General features: G+C 37.1%; 1 protein-coding gene across 4 annotated transcripts in view; it reads right to left on the bottom strand.

Annotated features, from left to right (window-relative positions):
• Window positions 1-2,948: 2,948 nt before the first annotated feature.
• Window positions 2,949-16,436, bottom strand: part of LOC311602469 (uncharacterized protein) — a 50,074-nt gene continuing 36,586 nt past the window's right edge. For 3 of the 4 annotated variants that reach the window (XM_084790596.1, XM_084790599.1, XM_084790597.1), the window contains exons 2-3: window positions 4,771-4,878; window positions 2,949-3,713 (exon numbers count right to left, since the gene is read on the bottom strand). In XM_084790596.1, coding sequence (XP_084646722.1) covers window positions 3,041-3,713; window positions 4,771-4,878 — 781 coding nt within the window. In that variant the 3' untranslated portion in view covers window positions 2,949-3,040. Of the gene's footprint in view, window positions 3,714-4,770; window positions 4,879-5,332; window positions 5,423-16,436 lie in introns of those variants that run through there. The other variant, XM_084790598.1, reaches the window with a different exon arrangement.

The following is a 16,436-nucleotide window of genomic DNA, read 5'->3' as shown; positions in this document are numbered from 1 at the left end:
AGGAATTTCCAAAATTTGTGGACAAATGGATTGAACTAGAAATGGTCATAATGAGCGAGCTAACCCAGAAGCAGAGAGACTCAAATAGTATATACTCACTTATAACTGGGCATGTCCCATGAAAGTCTTCACTTACCAGGAAAGTGGGATAGAGGTGAGGACATCCTAAGGTGAGAGAAATATAGGAGATAGGGAAATAGATGGATCCAAAGGATCCTAGAAACCTACAAGAACACTATGATGGGTGGATCTGGGCCCAGGGGTTCTGCTCGATCTGTGGCACCAACCAACGAAAATATGAGCAGTCATCATCAAACCCCTACCCAGATCTATCCAAGGGACAGGAAATTCTCCACAGTTAAGTAGAGACTGAGGGGGGCTGACTTTCACATGAACTCTGGTGCCCCATATTTGGCCATGTCCCCTTGATGGGGAGGCCCGATAGCACTCGGAGGAAGGATAGCAGACTACCAAGAAGAAACTTGATACCCTAGCATCATATTCAAGGGGAGGAGGTTCTCCTCAGTCACAGTCATAGGGAAGGGGCATGGGGTGAAAGCGGGAGGGAAGAAGGAATGGGAGGATGCACAGGATGGGATAGCAATTTCATGTAATCTGAATGATTCTATTTTTCCATAAAAAAATAAAATAAAATAGCCTTAGTTAACCTGCGGCAGGGCAGATGTTAATCCCCTAAATTACTTCCCATAGTGGGGTAGTATGGAATACCTGGCTCAATCCAATGCCATCTGGTTCTCATAATTTCTATCAAGCTACCTCCCATGCAAAATATCATACATTTGCTAATGTTCTTCATGTGGACCAAATCCCCCATCCATGCTTGATCTGTGTGACCAAAGCTAGATCTTGTGATATGGTAATGAACATTATGGGCCTGATTCTAAGGAAATTACTGCACAATATAGGTGTGCGAATTATGCATCCTGACATAGGCCTAGATTGTTGATTTGCCACAGTCAGGCTCAGTTCTGGCTCTATTTAAAAGGTAAGACAGCAATGGAAATTCACTACCAAATCAAAGGAGATAAGGGACACTGTTAGAAAAAGGATTCTAGTGATTAACAAAAAGACCACAAGAGATAGATAGCATTAGCCTGTTTGGTCCTGAGGGTGTTAGCCAGGAAAACTGAGTGAGAAAATTGCATGAAAAAATAGCTAGGGCACAAATTGAGATGACTCCAACTGAAATGTTCTGAAGGTATCATCTAGGAACTATTAGGGATGAGCTATAAATCTCATGTTAAATCTTTATGTGCAGATGTGAGCCATGTGCTTGATTCAGAGGGTGTGTATTCTCATGAGAGGAAGTCAGAGCAGGAGCTTAACAATCAATCACTGAGAGACTTTAGCACAACAATCAGGAAGGAAGAATCCTAAGGCAGGATCAGATATAGCAATCATGGAGGAACTCTGGTTACTGGCTTGATTCCTATGGATACCTCAATTCTTTTATAACCCAGGACCATGTGTGGTTCCTCCCATAGAGACCTGGATGATCTCACAATCAGTAATCTATAGAATTGTATACAGGCTTTTCTACAGGTCAACTTTTTTTTTTTACAGGTCAACTTTAGGAAGGCATTTCCTCTATTGAGATTCCCTCTTCTCATGTGACTCTCGATTTGGTAGTCACAAAAAATAATAAATAAATAAATAAATAAATAAATAAATAAATAAATAAATAAAATCTAGCATAGTCAGGCTCCATATCATCCTGGATGAAGAACTTGTCAGCAAAATCCTATGGTACTAAATCTGTAGAATGGAAAGAGGGAAAATGATCATTTAGTCAATGATTCAGAGTTTGATTCCCCGTAAGGGTGCCCAGAAAGGCTGCTTTATGTAGCTATAAAGAAGTCAAAGCTATAGTTGGGCACATTTTGATAATAATATAGGAAACATAAGTTACCTCTCATGTAAAGCTGCAGGTGTGTAGTACAGAGTGCTCAAGAAAGAGAATGCTTACTGCTGCTGGCACTGGTAAAGGCCATTTGAAGACTAATGGCTACTTCATATTAGTAGAGGAGAGGTATGGAGATGCTGCATTCAGAGTTTTCCCTCATGGAATTAGGCATTTTTCTTTTACCTTTTCCCTTGCAGTGTCTCCTTCCCTCCTTGTAGATTGCAAATATTTACTGTGTCATTTTATGTTAGAAATATGTAAATCAGTTTATGATTGCCCAAGTTCTCACAGTTGATAAACTAAACTGAGTCACAATATAGTCTTGGACCTAAGTAAGAAATGTGGGACTGGTAAGATGTTTGATAATTTTAACAACTATGATAAATTAGTTTTTCAAATCTAATGGCTTTTAATCTATGGGGACTTATGAATCAAATTGGCATATTTAGTGTTAGGAAGACTGGCCATTACACAATTGTGTTTGCCACAACATAAATGTGATATGGAACACAGTTATTCCTGAAGCTAATACAAGAAGAGTTATAGAAGAAGCTGTCCACTGATATCTACACACTTGTTCCATCAGAACACACTGGGAATCCGTGGGAATTTGTGATATTCACAAGCATGGAGATGGGACATACCCACTTCCCAGGGTACAAAATAGCCATCCAGGAAATGGCACATTCTTTCCACAGGGCCAGCACTAGGTAGTTCATCTTTGCTCTCATGTGGAAGTACCTAAGGGTCTCCATACAAGAATGTGGTTGTTTCCTTTGTTTGGGTGTCAGCATCATTATGAAATACTTTCTCACAGTGTTTATTGTGTTATGTTTACTACAAAAGATCACCAGTACATTTTCCTGCTACTGCTTCTTGGCAAATAATGAGCACCTCATCACAGCCATCAGAGTTTAGATGTGAAAACATTTAAAGGGAAGAATACATTAGACAGAATATAAAGTAGGTTTTCACACACAGGGAGAACAAAATTGGTGCTTTACTTCAAAGACATTTATTCAGAACGAGTTGAGGACTACATGAATTTTGTCCATGAATAGGACATTTTCCTCAAGGAACTTTTTGACAGATGTTGCAAATGAAGGAGTCCTCACTTCAGGCTTCTTGAGAGGCCACTTTGGAAGCACACTTGGCCTTCACCTGACTTTCTTGTTTCAAATAGATTATATCAGAAAGGAACATGATCACACCAAAGAGTGACATGGTGGCTATCAGGATCCCTACTGGGAATACTGCTGTAAGGTGTTTGGATTTCAAGTCTTCTTTCTGGACAGGAAAGTCAGCAGGGAAGTCCAGAGTAGATCGTCCATAAAGATCGTCTAGGTAGTTCACACTCACAGAAGAAAAAGTGAAGAGGCTACTTACAAACAAAACTAAGGCAGCCATCTTTTGGCAGTATATCTGCATCTCGACAAATGGGTCTTTCATGCAGCTGACCTTAATGGCAGTTGTGCTGAAAGCAAGAACTACAGGCTTTATCAAAATGGCACAAACTATCAGGTTCTGGACATACAGGAATTCAGGTGGAATGGTCCATGTTGAATCGATAGGAGTGTTCACCAGGATCTTGTTTAGGGAACCAGAAACATTAACTTCTTGATGGTAGTAAGCTTCCCATAGTCCAAAGGACACAAACGGAACTACTGTGCTGTTGAATTCCCACAGGCGCCAGCATGAGCTGCATGCAAGGACTATTTCAAACAGGAAAGTCGTTAGGCTGCTAAGCAACCCACTCAGTTTGTAGATGCACTCCCTTGCATCTGTAAATCTGAAGATGAGATAGAACAATTATATAGTCAACCAGGACCCAGGGAAGATGGAGAAACAAAATACTTCACATACTTGTTATTAAATATTTTATGTGTTAATGTTTAAGGTGTTACAATATTCGAGAGCTAGAAATCTATGACAATTTCAGAAACACCCTCTTCAAGTTGTTCTACTTGTTCTACTTAACAATCTCCCTGTATCTGCCAAGTGTTGCAATGTGTGTATTTGTTAACTAAGAATTCTAGTACTTGGAATTAATATTTCTAAAAAACATGTAATATCATCTGTAAAGTGATATTCACTTCAGCTGTGTTTGCAATGCATAAATATTATATTATCATAAATAACTTAACTAAAAGTCATAAGTAGAAGAGTATGACTACTGCATACTGATGTCTGTGAAAGAACAAGCAAACTGAAAATGGTCTACATGCTATAACCAATTAAATCAAAATTCCATACACAAACTATTTTTATTCTTTTATAAGTAAAAATGCAGTCAGTCACACTCATACAGGGAGAGAGAGACACACAATGAGATAGAAACATAAAAAACACATGTCATGGATTTCTTTAGAAGTAAGCAAGGAGGCAAATTTTATAGTCACAGGCACTTGAAATTTTCATTTCCACTGCACACTTAGAAATATTGAAGGGCCTAAACATAGGAGATCATTCCCAGGAAAAAATTATTTTTCAGCTACCTACTCATTGACAGCCTGTGTATAATATACTTTCTAATTTTGAGAAAAAAATTAGCAGTATTCTTTGTAAAGTTACATCAACAAGATGGGGTTTCAGTTGATGGTGGTCTGAATTAATATCCTGCTCACACACTGTCTTCTTTACTGAGGCATATCTGAGGCCATAGACTATAGGAGCAGTGGGTTTTGAAATGTAACTCAAAACAGAGTGGAGAATGGTGTTAAGCCAGAAAACTGAGATAGCCTGGCAGGATCTGGTTCAGCCTATGTATGAATCCCAACAAGTAGATGCATGTTTTGCATAAAGACCATATTTGAAAACCTCCATGTAATTTATTTGAATTTGTTTACCTTCGCGTATCAAGGAGATGATCCATTTGAAAGATGCCAAGATCATAAATTTCACCCAAGTAGTAGGAAATGTTGACACAGAAGGGAGTCACAGAAAAGGTGAATAACCTTCAGTAAAAGAAGATCCGTTAGGCAGGTATTTCAGTTTAGAACAATGTCTACCCAACCAACCCTTGTCTCATTCACAAGTTCCATTCCCTTCCTGTGCTTTGCTTTATTGGAGACCCATTTATACACCTTAGCATGATTGGCCCACCTGGGGTTCGTGACCCTGCCAAAGTGATCTACACAGGCATATCCCCCATCGTATGGATAGGAGAACATAAAGTCTATTTCACCTACTCAACTGCAAGAAAGTACACAGTTATCAGTGTCAGTGCAAGCTTCCCAGCCATGAGGGAGAAACAAAAATATCCTGCGTTTAAAGTATTCAGCAGGATTTGTTCAAATGGAAATGATGTCAACAAATAGCTGAATCTATGTCTGTGGATTCTTTGGCCTTCTTTGTCTTGTGAAACAGAAAGTTCTTAATAAGTCTACATAGTTAATCTAAAATACTTGCCTTTTTATCTCTTCTATGAAGCCCAAATGTTAGTGACTGTCATGTGTAAGGGAGTGGCTTTAAATAATCTTCTGTTTTTATGGCCACCAGAGATAAATGGCACATTATGAGCAAAGAGCCAGAGCCAAGACATGATGTAGTCTTAAAGGGCAAGTATAGCTAATACCCTTCTCATATGTGGGAAAGTTTAAGGCAATAATTAATTTATTTTATATTTTAATTTAGAAGGATTCTCCAACCAGTATAAGTAGATTCTGGCTTTTCCTTTTGCTATAGTTTATGAGATCCTTCCTCCTAAAATACAAGGTTTTTTCTATGCCTCACCTAGCTCCCTAATAAATCTTTATAATTATTAAAAGCTTCAGGCACTATAGTTGGGGAAATACTCAGCTCTTCTAACCGAATAATACTGGTCTGGCCTACTTCCAAGCCAGGTGGCCCATTACTTGTCATCTTAATCTTGACCTGACTAGTTATATTTCATCTATGTTCCAAAGGGACTCTTTCCCTCTGTTCTCCACCTGAGACCCTCTCCCTCAGCTCAGAAGTCCTGTCTTATTTTCTCCTGCCCAGAAACTGGCTCTCCAGTTCTTTATTAGAATGTGATTGAGAACAACATTTACAGATTACTAAGACAGGGGATGCTTCATAATAATAATGCAAAAATCCTGCCTGTTATCAGATCTCTGGGTACAGAAATCATTGCTTAAATAATACAAGAATAATCTTTACACAGTGTATAAAAACATCATTCCAACTCTCCCCAATTTGTATACTCACTCAGGACCCTGAAACCATAAAAAGAAATCTTAAAGCCTACTAAATTCTAAAAGGACAAAGTGAAAAAACAAAACAACACAAAACAAAGATTCTAGGGTTTAAAGTCTAATGGTGTCTGTTTTGTTTTGGCCAACTACTCCTCTATTCAGCTTGTTCTAGAATATAGTGGATAATCCCACTAAGTCTCCATTTGGAAAAAAACTGACTTTTTCCCCTGAAGGTATCAAATGCAAATAGTGTCCTGTTTAGTAGTGATTAGTTGTGTTCAATACCTGGTTACAGTACTGGCATATTGTCTGTTTTGACCCTGCGTGTATGTTGTCATAATCTCTCTATGAGTCAAGGAGAGGGTCTTGATGAGTACATGTCATTTAGGACCAAATCCTTCATAGTCTCTCATACTATGCACATTGTCAAGTTGTGGATCTCATTGTTAATTGTCATATACTGCCAGAAAAAGTTTTATGAGGTGGGTTAATTGACCCAGTAATCTATAAGTGTAATAATATTTTTAAGTGTCATTTTTGTCTCACCATGTTTATATCAGATTATTGGGGGTAGGGTTCCCATAAACATGTGAACTATCTAATATCTGGTCCCAGTCCACTTTAACAGTGTTGTGTACTGGTTCCATCTCTTGATGTACACCCAGAATGCAGTGAAAAGGTTGCTGGACATTTCTGCCACCTATATTGGTGTAAATACCATTCAGGTCACTGAAATATAGTCCTAAAACTTGCACTTTCAAGCTGGCAAACATAAAATAGGATGGTTTTCTTAATATATTCCACTTGGTAAGTTGAGATAATATCAAGTAATTTAAACAGAATCATAATCTCTTGTGAAATAAAATCAGTAATCAAAATTCTTATAAGTAAAACAAACTGGCATTTTAAGTGAAGTTTTCTACTTGTGTAATAAAGAAAAGTTAATGCCAATTTTCTACAAATTTTCCATAAAATAGAACCTGAAGGAACATATTTTAATTCTTTTTACCATGCCATTATTATCCCAATATCCAAAACACACAAAGAACTAAAAATAATATATAGACAAAGATTTCTACAAGTATAATCACAGATTTGTTTATTAAACACTCTGTAAATGAATATAAGAACAGAGGAAATTATTATCTATACTTCTCATATTGGCTTCATCACATAGATGTAGGGATGTTTTCACATATGATAAAAGTCCTGAAGAGACCAGTGAGGCAAGGAACATTCCTCAACTTAATACAAGCAATTGCATTAAGCCCAAAACTAACATGTACGTAAATGCAAAATAACTCAAAGCATTTTCACTAAAATAAAGATGAGGACAATATCTTATTTCTCCAAGCCTCTACAATATAGTCCTTTAAGTATTCACTAAAGCAATGAGTCAACTGACAGAGATCAAGTGATACAAAAAGAAAAGAAAGTAGGCAATGAATATTTATTTGAAGATAATATGATGTTATTCAAAAAAAAATCTAAATTCCACACCTGGAAACTTCTATAGGTGATAAATACTTTCAGAAAAGGAACAGGATACAACATTAGCATACAAAAATCAGTAGTCTCTCTTAGAAATATGAAACTGATAGAGAATAAAATCAGTACTATGGTACCATTCATAATAGCCAAACAATATATGTATACAACTCTAAGCAAGCAAGTGAAAGATTAGTATAGTAAATCTTGTAAATCTTGTAGAACATTGAAGAAGACATTGGAAGTTGGAAAGATCTCCTACGCTCATGACTGAGTGGATTAGTGTAGTGGAAATTTCTAGGTCCTGCTACAAGGCACGACTGGCATGGCCTGCCTGCTACCTAAGGGTGGCACTTCCCTTCTCACAGAGATTCACTATATGAACCAGGCATTTTGGTTCCAGGGTCTCTCTAGCTCTCTCTCTCCCTCCCTCTCACACCACCCTACCCTCTCTCCTTTCCTCTGTCCCTCCCCCATGTCCAGCATGTATTTCCCCCTCCCTTCCACCTACTGTGCCACTTCTCATAGACCTGCATTTATAATATAGTTTCACTGCCAATTAGCTCATTTGGTTTGTTTAATCAATCATCTGGTGCCTGTGACTTGGGGGAAGCTGGACTCCACACAGCCTAGCAGGCAGGACTTGTGGGGCCACTCCCTATAGCTCATCCTTCTTCACTTGCTCTGATTAGACCATCTTTAAATCTAGGAGAAGTTGAGTACCCAGCCAGGTGACTCAGGGCTATGTGGCCATGGCTTCTCTCTTACATCCCCCTCTGCCTCAGGCTAGTTTGCTCATCTCAGCTGCTGCCTAGAGGTCCTCAGGATCCAATTTGTGGTATCCAGGACTCTCCTGGACTCAGTGCTGTGAAGACTTGGCCATGGGAAGACGAGTCCTCCTGAACAAAACCAGACCTTTGTTTCAAGGTAATCATACATTCCAGAGACATCTGTTCATGGATTTATCTCACCAAACTTAAGCAATCACAGGATATCAAATTGGGACACCTCTTCCATAGTCTTGTGATTTGGCAAAGGTTGGGAAACAGGATTGCCACTGGGTGTCTGCCTGAAATTTTTTCCAAACTGCATCTGTCTAGTTTTTTTAAGAAAACAAGCTCTCACTCCTACCTCTCCCCTACATAGCCCACTAACTTTCACTCCCTCTCCAACCCTGCCCCTCCAAGGGAAACCTATACATTTCTGGCATTCCTAAAGACTGCCCCATCCCCTTCAACTGGAGCAAACTTTTGTTTAGATCAGCTACATTTTTATATGATGGTCCTCAAACATGTCAGAGAAACTGTAGAATAAGTACATTTAAATGCTTAATAAAAAAGCTTAATGTGACAGAGACTCCCAGCTTCTATCAGTGATCCCAAGGCCCCCAAGAAGACTCAATGAAGCCAGATATGACTCAGCCTGGACTGTGCTACAGAGCAAATCAGCCGCAACTGGCCCATTGGCATTCCTGGCAGTCAGAAGGACTGTCCTAACCCCCTCACCTTGGGCCACCAGTTCTCTAAGTCCAGCAGGCGGCAGACATATCTTCTTCCTACATCAACTTCTTCACCTGCAATCCTTAAAAACCATGCCTACTTCTGGCCTTGCCTCCTGAGGCTGCTGAACTCAAAGAAAATCACCTCTTAATTTTGCTGATTCTTTGAATTGTCTCTTTTTTCATACTTTATTTATTTTAGCCCAGAGTTTCATGAATTCCATCTGTCTATTCCTCTTTCATGTGTCTTTTTCTTTTTTATTCTGGAGCTTTCAGGTATACTATTAAGTTGCTAGTATGAGTTTTTTCTAATTTCCTTATAAAGGCACTTAGAGCTATGAACTTTCCTCTTAGCATGCTTTCAGTTTGTCCCATAAGTTTGGGTATGTTTTGCCTTCAGTTTCATTGAATTCTAGGAAATTTTTCATTTCTTTTTTATTTTTTTCTTGACCAAATAGCATTGAGCTAGGAGTTGTTTAGTTTGCATGAGTTTATAGGCTTTCTGTTGTTGAGTTCCAGCTTTAAACCATTGAGGTCTTATAAGATTCAAGGGACTATTTAGATCTTTTTGTATCTGTTGAAGTTTGTTTTGTGAGCAAGTATATGGTTGTATTTGGAGAAGGTTCCGTGAGGTGCTGAGGAGTGAATACTTTTGTGTTTGAGTGAAAAGCTCTGCATACATCAAGAAACACATGATCATCTCTTTAGATTTAGAAAAGCATTTGATAAGATTCAATAACTATCCTTGTTTAAAGTCTTGAAAAGAATACAAATACAAGGCACATATCTCAACATCATAAAGGGAATACACAGTAAACCTATAGTCAATTTCAAACTAAATCGAGATAAACATAAATCAATTCCACTGAAATCAGGGACAAGAAAAGACTGTCCACTCTCCTCATACCTCTTCAATATAGCACCTGAAATACTAGCTTTCTTGGGCTATAGAAGTTGACTTTCATTGGAAGTTGTTTATAAGTTATTAATGCTTTTATTCAGAGAGAAAACAAGGATGGACTCAGGGGTGCCTCATTTTTCTTTCTTAGGTTTGGAGATAGGGGTTGAAAAGAAAGAAGGAGAGCCTATAAAAATATGTAGATATGATAGGACAAAAAGTAGATTATTGAATCTATTCCTCAAATTAATGCCTAAATTGTTACTCACAATGTTATTTTTTAATTCACTGATATAGAAATTTGTATATTGATTAAAAAGTTTAATTTTGATATATTAGTATAGAATTCAAATTTAAAATTATTATTCACACATGTTATATATATTTCTACTCTAATATGAATACAAGGCTTACTCCAAATATTTTGAAAGTTATATTGCAGGCTACTAAAGATAATTAAGCAATACAAATTAATTGTTAGTTGACCAAATCATAGTTACGTCAATTACTAGTCTATTTCTATCACAAGAATATACATCCTAGGTTTAACGGGTAAATATGATTCTATATAGAGAGAAAGTAAAATAGATAAGGTCTTGCAAAACCTTAGAGGCCTATGGAGTATGGCATTTAAAGATGTTTCTTTTGGTTTAAAGATTCTTTGACAACAAGACATGTTAACACAGGGCGAAAGCCAGCCTACCTCAAAGAAGATCATGAGCATCAATGAACCTCCTTATGGAAATGGCTTCAAATGTGGCAAACCAGCCACTGGGAAAAATGTCCCTTTTTATGCCACAGAAAGAATTCTGCCTAAAAATTGGAAAGCTTGGATGCAGGCAGAGTTGACAGACAAGCTCTGCTAAGACAGGATATGCAAGTCCTCAATAGTTCCTGCTTCACAAATATGTCTGACAGATATAATGGGCCAAACAGCTGAAGATGATGCTCCATGTTTATAGAGAGTTTTGGGTGACTGTTCAGGAAACAAACTATCCCTGTCATTTTTCTAATTTTGGAAGCTGCCTAACTGCACTTCCTTTCTACTCAGATAATTAATTTTACTCCTTCTCAAGTCTCTGATGCAGTTAAAGACCAGAGAGTTTAGTTGTACAATTAAGCTTAGTTGTTTAGGGGTTAATATGTTTTTAAGTCTAGATAGAAGTTTTAAATGGATAGAGATGAGATATGATAGATATTGATTTACATTCAGAAGTTTAGACTAACCAAGATAGAAAGATGTGTTCTTCAATGCTGTCAAATACAAATAGCCAAAACACTATGAATGTAACAATTACATAATTTCCTGATTGTTTTGTGGTTATTCTTGCTGTAGGCAGTTTATTGTATATATGTATGATAATATAAATTTAAAAAACAAAGTAAAGAAAGAAATACCTCTCTGGAACAAAGATAGATATTACCTGAAAGTAAAGGGCTCAAAAAATATTCTCCTCTACAAAGCGAGTCCAGGACAGCCAAGGCTACACAGAGAAACCCTGTCTCAAAAAACAAAAAACAACAAAAAAAATATTCTCCAAGCAAACAGATCCAAGAAGCAAGCTGGAAAGGCCATTCAAATGTGTAATAAAATAGTCCAAAGAATCAACAAAACAAAGAGCTGGTTCTTTGAGAAAGTCAACAAGATAGACAGACCATTAGCCAAACTAACTAAAAGGCAGATTGACAGTATTGAAATCAACAAAATCAGAAATGAAAAGGGAGACATAACAACAGACACTGAAGAAATACAAAGAATCATAAGATCCTACTTTGAAGGCATATATGCAACAAAATTTGAAAATCTAAGGGAAATGGGGAAATGGACGATTTTCTTGATCAATTTCACTTGCCAAAGTTGATTGAAGAACAGATAAACAAGCTAAATAGTCCCATTTCCCCTACAGAAATTGAAGCAATCATTGATAGTCTCCCAACCAAAAAAAGCCCAGGGCCAGATGGTTTCAGTGCAGAATTCTACCAGACCTTCAAGGGCGAGCTAATACCGATACTCTTCAAGCTACTCCAAAAGATAGAAAGGGGTGTAATAAAATAGACTTCCAATTAAAATTAATCAAGAAAAATGAGTAAGGACACTTCATTCTCATCAAAGAAAAAAATCCACCAAGAGGATATCACAATCCTGAATATCTATGCACTAAATACAAGGTCATCCTCATTTGTAAAGGAAATACTTTTAAAGCTTAAGTCACACATCAATCCCAACACATTAATAGTGGAAGACCTCAGCACCCCACCTCACCACTGGACAAATCATTGAGGCACAAACTAAATAGATAAATAATGAAGCTAACAGAGGTCTTGAATCAAAGATCTAACAAATACCTAAAGAACTTTTCAACAAAACACAAAATAATGTACTTTCTTCATAGTGTCACACAGAACCTTCTTGGAAATTGACCATATAACCAGCCACAACACAAGTCTCAACAGATTAAAAAAATAAAATAATCCCTTGCTTCTTATAAGACCACCTTGGTCTAAAGCTCACTTCAACAACAGTAGAATTAACAAAATGCCTACAAACACATAGACACTGATCAATGAGATACTCAGTGAAAATTTGGCCAGGGATGAAATAAAGAAATTAAAGACTTTCTAAGCTTCCATGGAAATGAAGACACAACATATCCAAACCTTTGGGACACAATGAAAGCATTGCTATGAGGAAAGCACAAAGTACCTTCATAAAGGAATTGGAGACATCACATACAATCAACTTAATGAATCACCTGAAAATACTAGGGAAAAAAGAAGAGACATACCCAAGAGGAGTAGATGGATGGACATAATCAAATTCATGGCTGAAGTCAATGAAATGGAAACAAAGAAAACAATTCAAAGATCAATGGAACCAAGAGCTGGTTCTTTGAGAAATTCAACAAGATACACAAACCCTTAACCAAACTAACTAAAAGGCAAAAGCAGAGTATTGAAATCAACAAAATCAGAAATGAAAAGGGGGACATAACAGCTACAAAGGAAATTGCAGGAATCATTAGGTCTTACTTTAAAAGCTTATATGACACACATTTTGAAAATCCAAATGATATGAAAACTTTTCATACTAAATTCAACTTACAGAAGTTAAATTATGATCAGGCAAACAAATTAAATCATCCTATATTCCCTAAGGAAAGAGAAGCAGTCATCAAAAGTCTCACAATGAAAGAGCCATATGGACTCAGCACATAATTCTACCAGACATTCAATGAAGAACTAATACCAATACTCCTCAAACTATTCCACTAAATGGAACCAGAAGGCTCATGACTAACTCATTCTATAAAGCCAGTCATCTAAATACTTAAGCCACACAACGACCCAACAAAAAAATGAGAATTTCAGATGAATTTCTCTTATGAACATTGATACAAAAATACTCAATAAAATACTTGCAAACCAAATCCAAGAACACACTAAAGACTTCATCTGCTTGAACAAGTAGGCTTCATCCAGGTGTGCAAGGATGGTTCAATGTCCAGAAATCCATGAATGCAATCAACCATCTAACCAAACTAAAGGTAAAAAAGCAAATGACCATCTCCTTAGAGGCTGAAAATTCATGACAAAATCCAATATACATTCATGTTAAAAGTCTTAGAGAAGGTAAAGTGAATAAATAAAATATAGTCTTAAAATATCTAGACAAAGGAGAGGTTCCTGCAGAGACTGATGCACCAACCAAGGGCCATACGTGGGGAGGACCTAGACACTCAGCTCAATTGAGTACATAGGCAGCACAGTCTCCTTGTAGATGCCACAATATGAGGAGTAGGGACTACTTCTGACATGGACTCTGGTCTCTCAATGTGGATCACTTCCCCTCATCTGCGTGGACTTTCCAGGCCACAGGAGAAAAGGATACAGGTAGTACAGATGAGATTTGATGAACTGAAATCAGATATTAGGGGAGGTTAGGCCCCTTTCTGAGGGCTAGATGAGGGAGGGAGAGGCCATGAGGGAGAAAAGAAGAGGGTATGAGGGAGGGAGGGCGGGATCAGGAGGTGATGAGGTAGGGGACTACAATTAGGATGTAAAGAAATCTTAAATCTGCAGAACAAGCAGGTAATTTATATTCCTAATCCCACAACATGGGAATATCTCTGAGACAGGCTGAGACATGAATGTCTATGCATAGTCAATGCTTCATATTTGTTACAGAATACATGTGACATAGGACTAGATGCCATTCTCCATTAGGCATTAATGAATGTTTATAGATGTCTTTCTTCTGCTCATGCAAAGAGCAGAGAACTAGCCTTAATTGCTACGTTTACTTTGTCCACTTCATACACTTATAAATTTAGGATGGTATAATGCTTGTGAGAAAGTATGTTTTCAGAACAAAAGAACCATGTTTGAAGCTGAACCAGACCTGATAGGATTCATTTCTCTCAGCATGCTGGACACTGTATTTCTACATCCTTCGTGCTTCAGCACCAAGTGCTTCAGTTGTTACTCCATGAAAACAGGACAGCTCCAAAGAAAACTTCAAAGAAAGGTTCTCGCTCCAATTGGTACAGCATTTCAGACTGTCATACACAGGACTATTATTAAGCCTGGAAGTTCTCAGCATTTAGAAACTCAACCACAAATGATATTCCTACCTTGTTTATCCAATTTTTCCCAGTTGTATTCATGCCCCTACAAAAGTATTATTTGTCCCAAATCCCTGGAAGAAGCCCTAAGAGAATGACACTCCATTTCATTTAAGAGGGTGAGTGGGTAGGTTTTTAGTTGTTTTCTTTGGCTTTAGATGTTTATTTTCATTGGGAGTTGGTCATAAGGTTACTATTTGTCTTATCCAGAGAGAAAACAAGATTGAACTCAGGGATTTCTCTCTTTTCCTTTTTCGTTTTTAGGTTTGGAGATAGGTGCTGAAAAGAAAGAAAGGGGAATATAGAAATATATAGGGATGATAGGATAAAAAATAGATTATTGTGTTGACTCCACAACTTAAGGCCTTAACTGTTCTGAAATGGTTATTTTTAATTCATTGGTATAGAAATTTGTATATTGATGCAAAATAAGTTTAATTTTGATGCATTGATATAGATTTCAAATTTAAGATATTCTTCACACACATTATATATATTTCTACTCTATTATGAAGTACTGTACCCATACCACTCAAGTAGAACACAAGGTTTACCTCCAATACTTTGAAAATCCTACTGCAGACTGTGTAGGATAAGTAAGTTAGACAAGTCAATTGTCACTTGATCAAATCATGGTCATTTCGATTACTAATCTATTTCACAAGAATATACATCCTAGATGTAACTGATAGGTATGGTTCTATAGACAGATAAGGTAAAATAGTTAGATAAGGTCTTCAAAACCCTCAGAGAACTACAGAATATGGCATTTAAAGAAGTTTATACTGTTTTAATGATTCTTTGACTACAAGACAGGTTAACTCCTAGCAACATCCAGCCTACCTCAACAGTGATGATGAACATCAGTGAACTTCCTTATGGAGATAGCTTCAAATATGGCAAATAAGCCACTGAGGAAAAGGTCCTTGTTTCAACCACTTACAGAACTCTGCCTAAAACTTGGCAAGCTTGGATGCAGGCAGAGTCAATAGCCAATCTCTCCCCAGACAGGGAAAGCATGTTCCCAATAGTTCCTGCCTCACAAATATGTCTGTTAGATATACTAGGCCATAAGGATGAAGATGATGCTTCAAAGTTTTAGAGAGCTACGGGTGACTGATCAGGCAGCAAACTGTCTCTGTCTTTTTTTTTTTTTTTTTTGAAGCTGCTAACGTGCACTTCCTGTTTACTCAGATAATTAATTTTACTCTTTCTCATGTCTCTGGTGGGGTTGAAGACCAGATAGTTTAGTTTCACAATTAAGTTTAGTTGTTTAGGGATTAAGATGTTTCTAGGTCTAAGTGGATGTTTTAAGTTGATAGAGATGAGATATGATACCTATTGACTTACATTCAGAATTTTAGATGAACTAAGATAGGAAAATGTTTTCTTCGAGGTTGCAAAATACAAACAGCCAAAACACTATGAATGTAACATGAATATAATTCCTGTTGTGGGGGAGATAATCCCCCTCAGGAACAGTCATAGGGGAGGGGAATAAGGGGAAAATGGGAGGGAGGGAAGAATGGGAGGATACAAGGGATGGGATAACCATTGAGATGTAACAAGAATAAATTAATAAAAACAAATTAAATTTAAAAAAATAATAATTCCTGGTTGTCTTGTGGTTCTTCTTGCTGTATGTATTTTATATATTATATATATGTATTTTATATATTTTAATGATATAAATGTATATATAAAATAAAGAAATAAAAAGTCTTAGATCAGGGAAACAAAGCATATTACCCAAACATAGTAAATGCAATATAGAGCAAACCTATAGCCAATATCAGACTAAATGGAGAGAAACCTAAATCAATTCCACTGA

The sequence above is a fragment of the Acomys minous genome (assembly GCF_964271855.1).
Source record: "Acomys minous genome assembly, chromosome: 7".
Lineage (NCBI taxonomy): Eukaryota > Metazoa > Chordata > Mammalia > Rodentia > Muridae > Acomys > Acomys minous.
The sequence above is the reverse complement of the archived record's forward strand: the minus strand, read 5'-3'. Positions and strand labels throughout refer to the sequence as shown.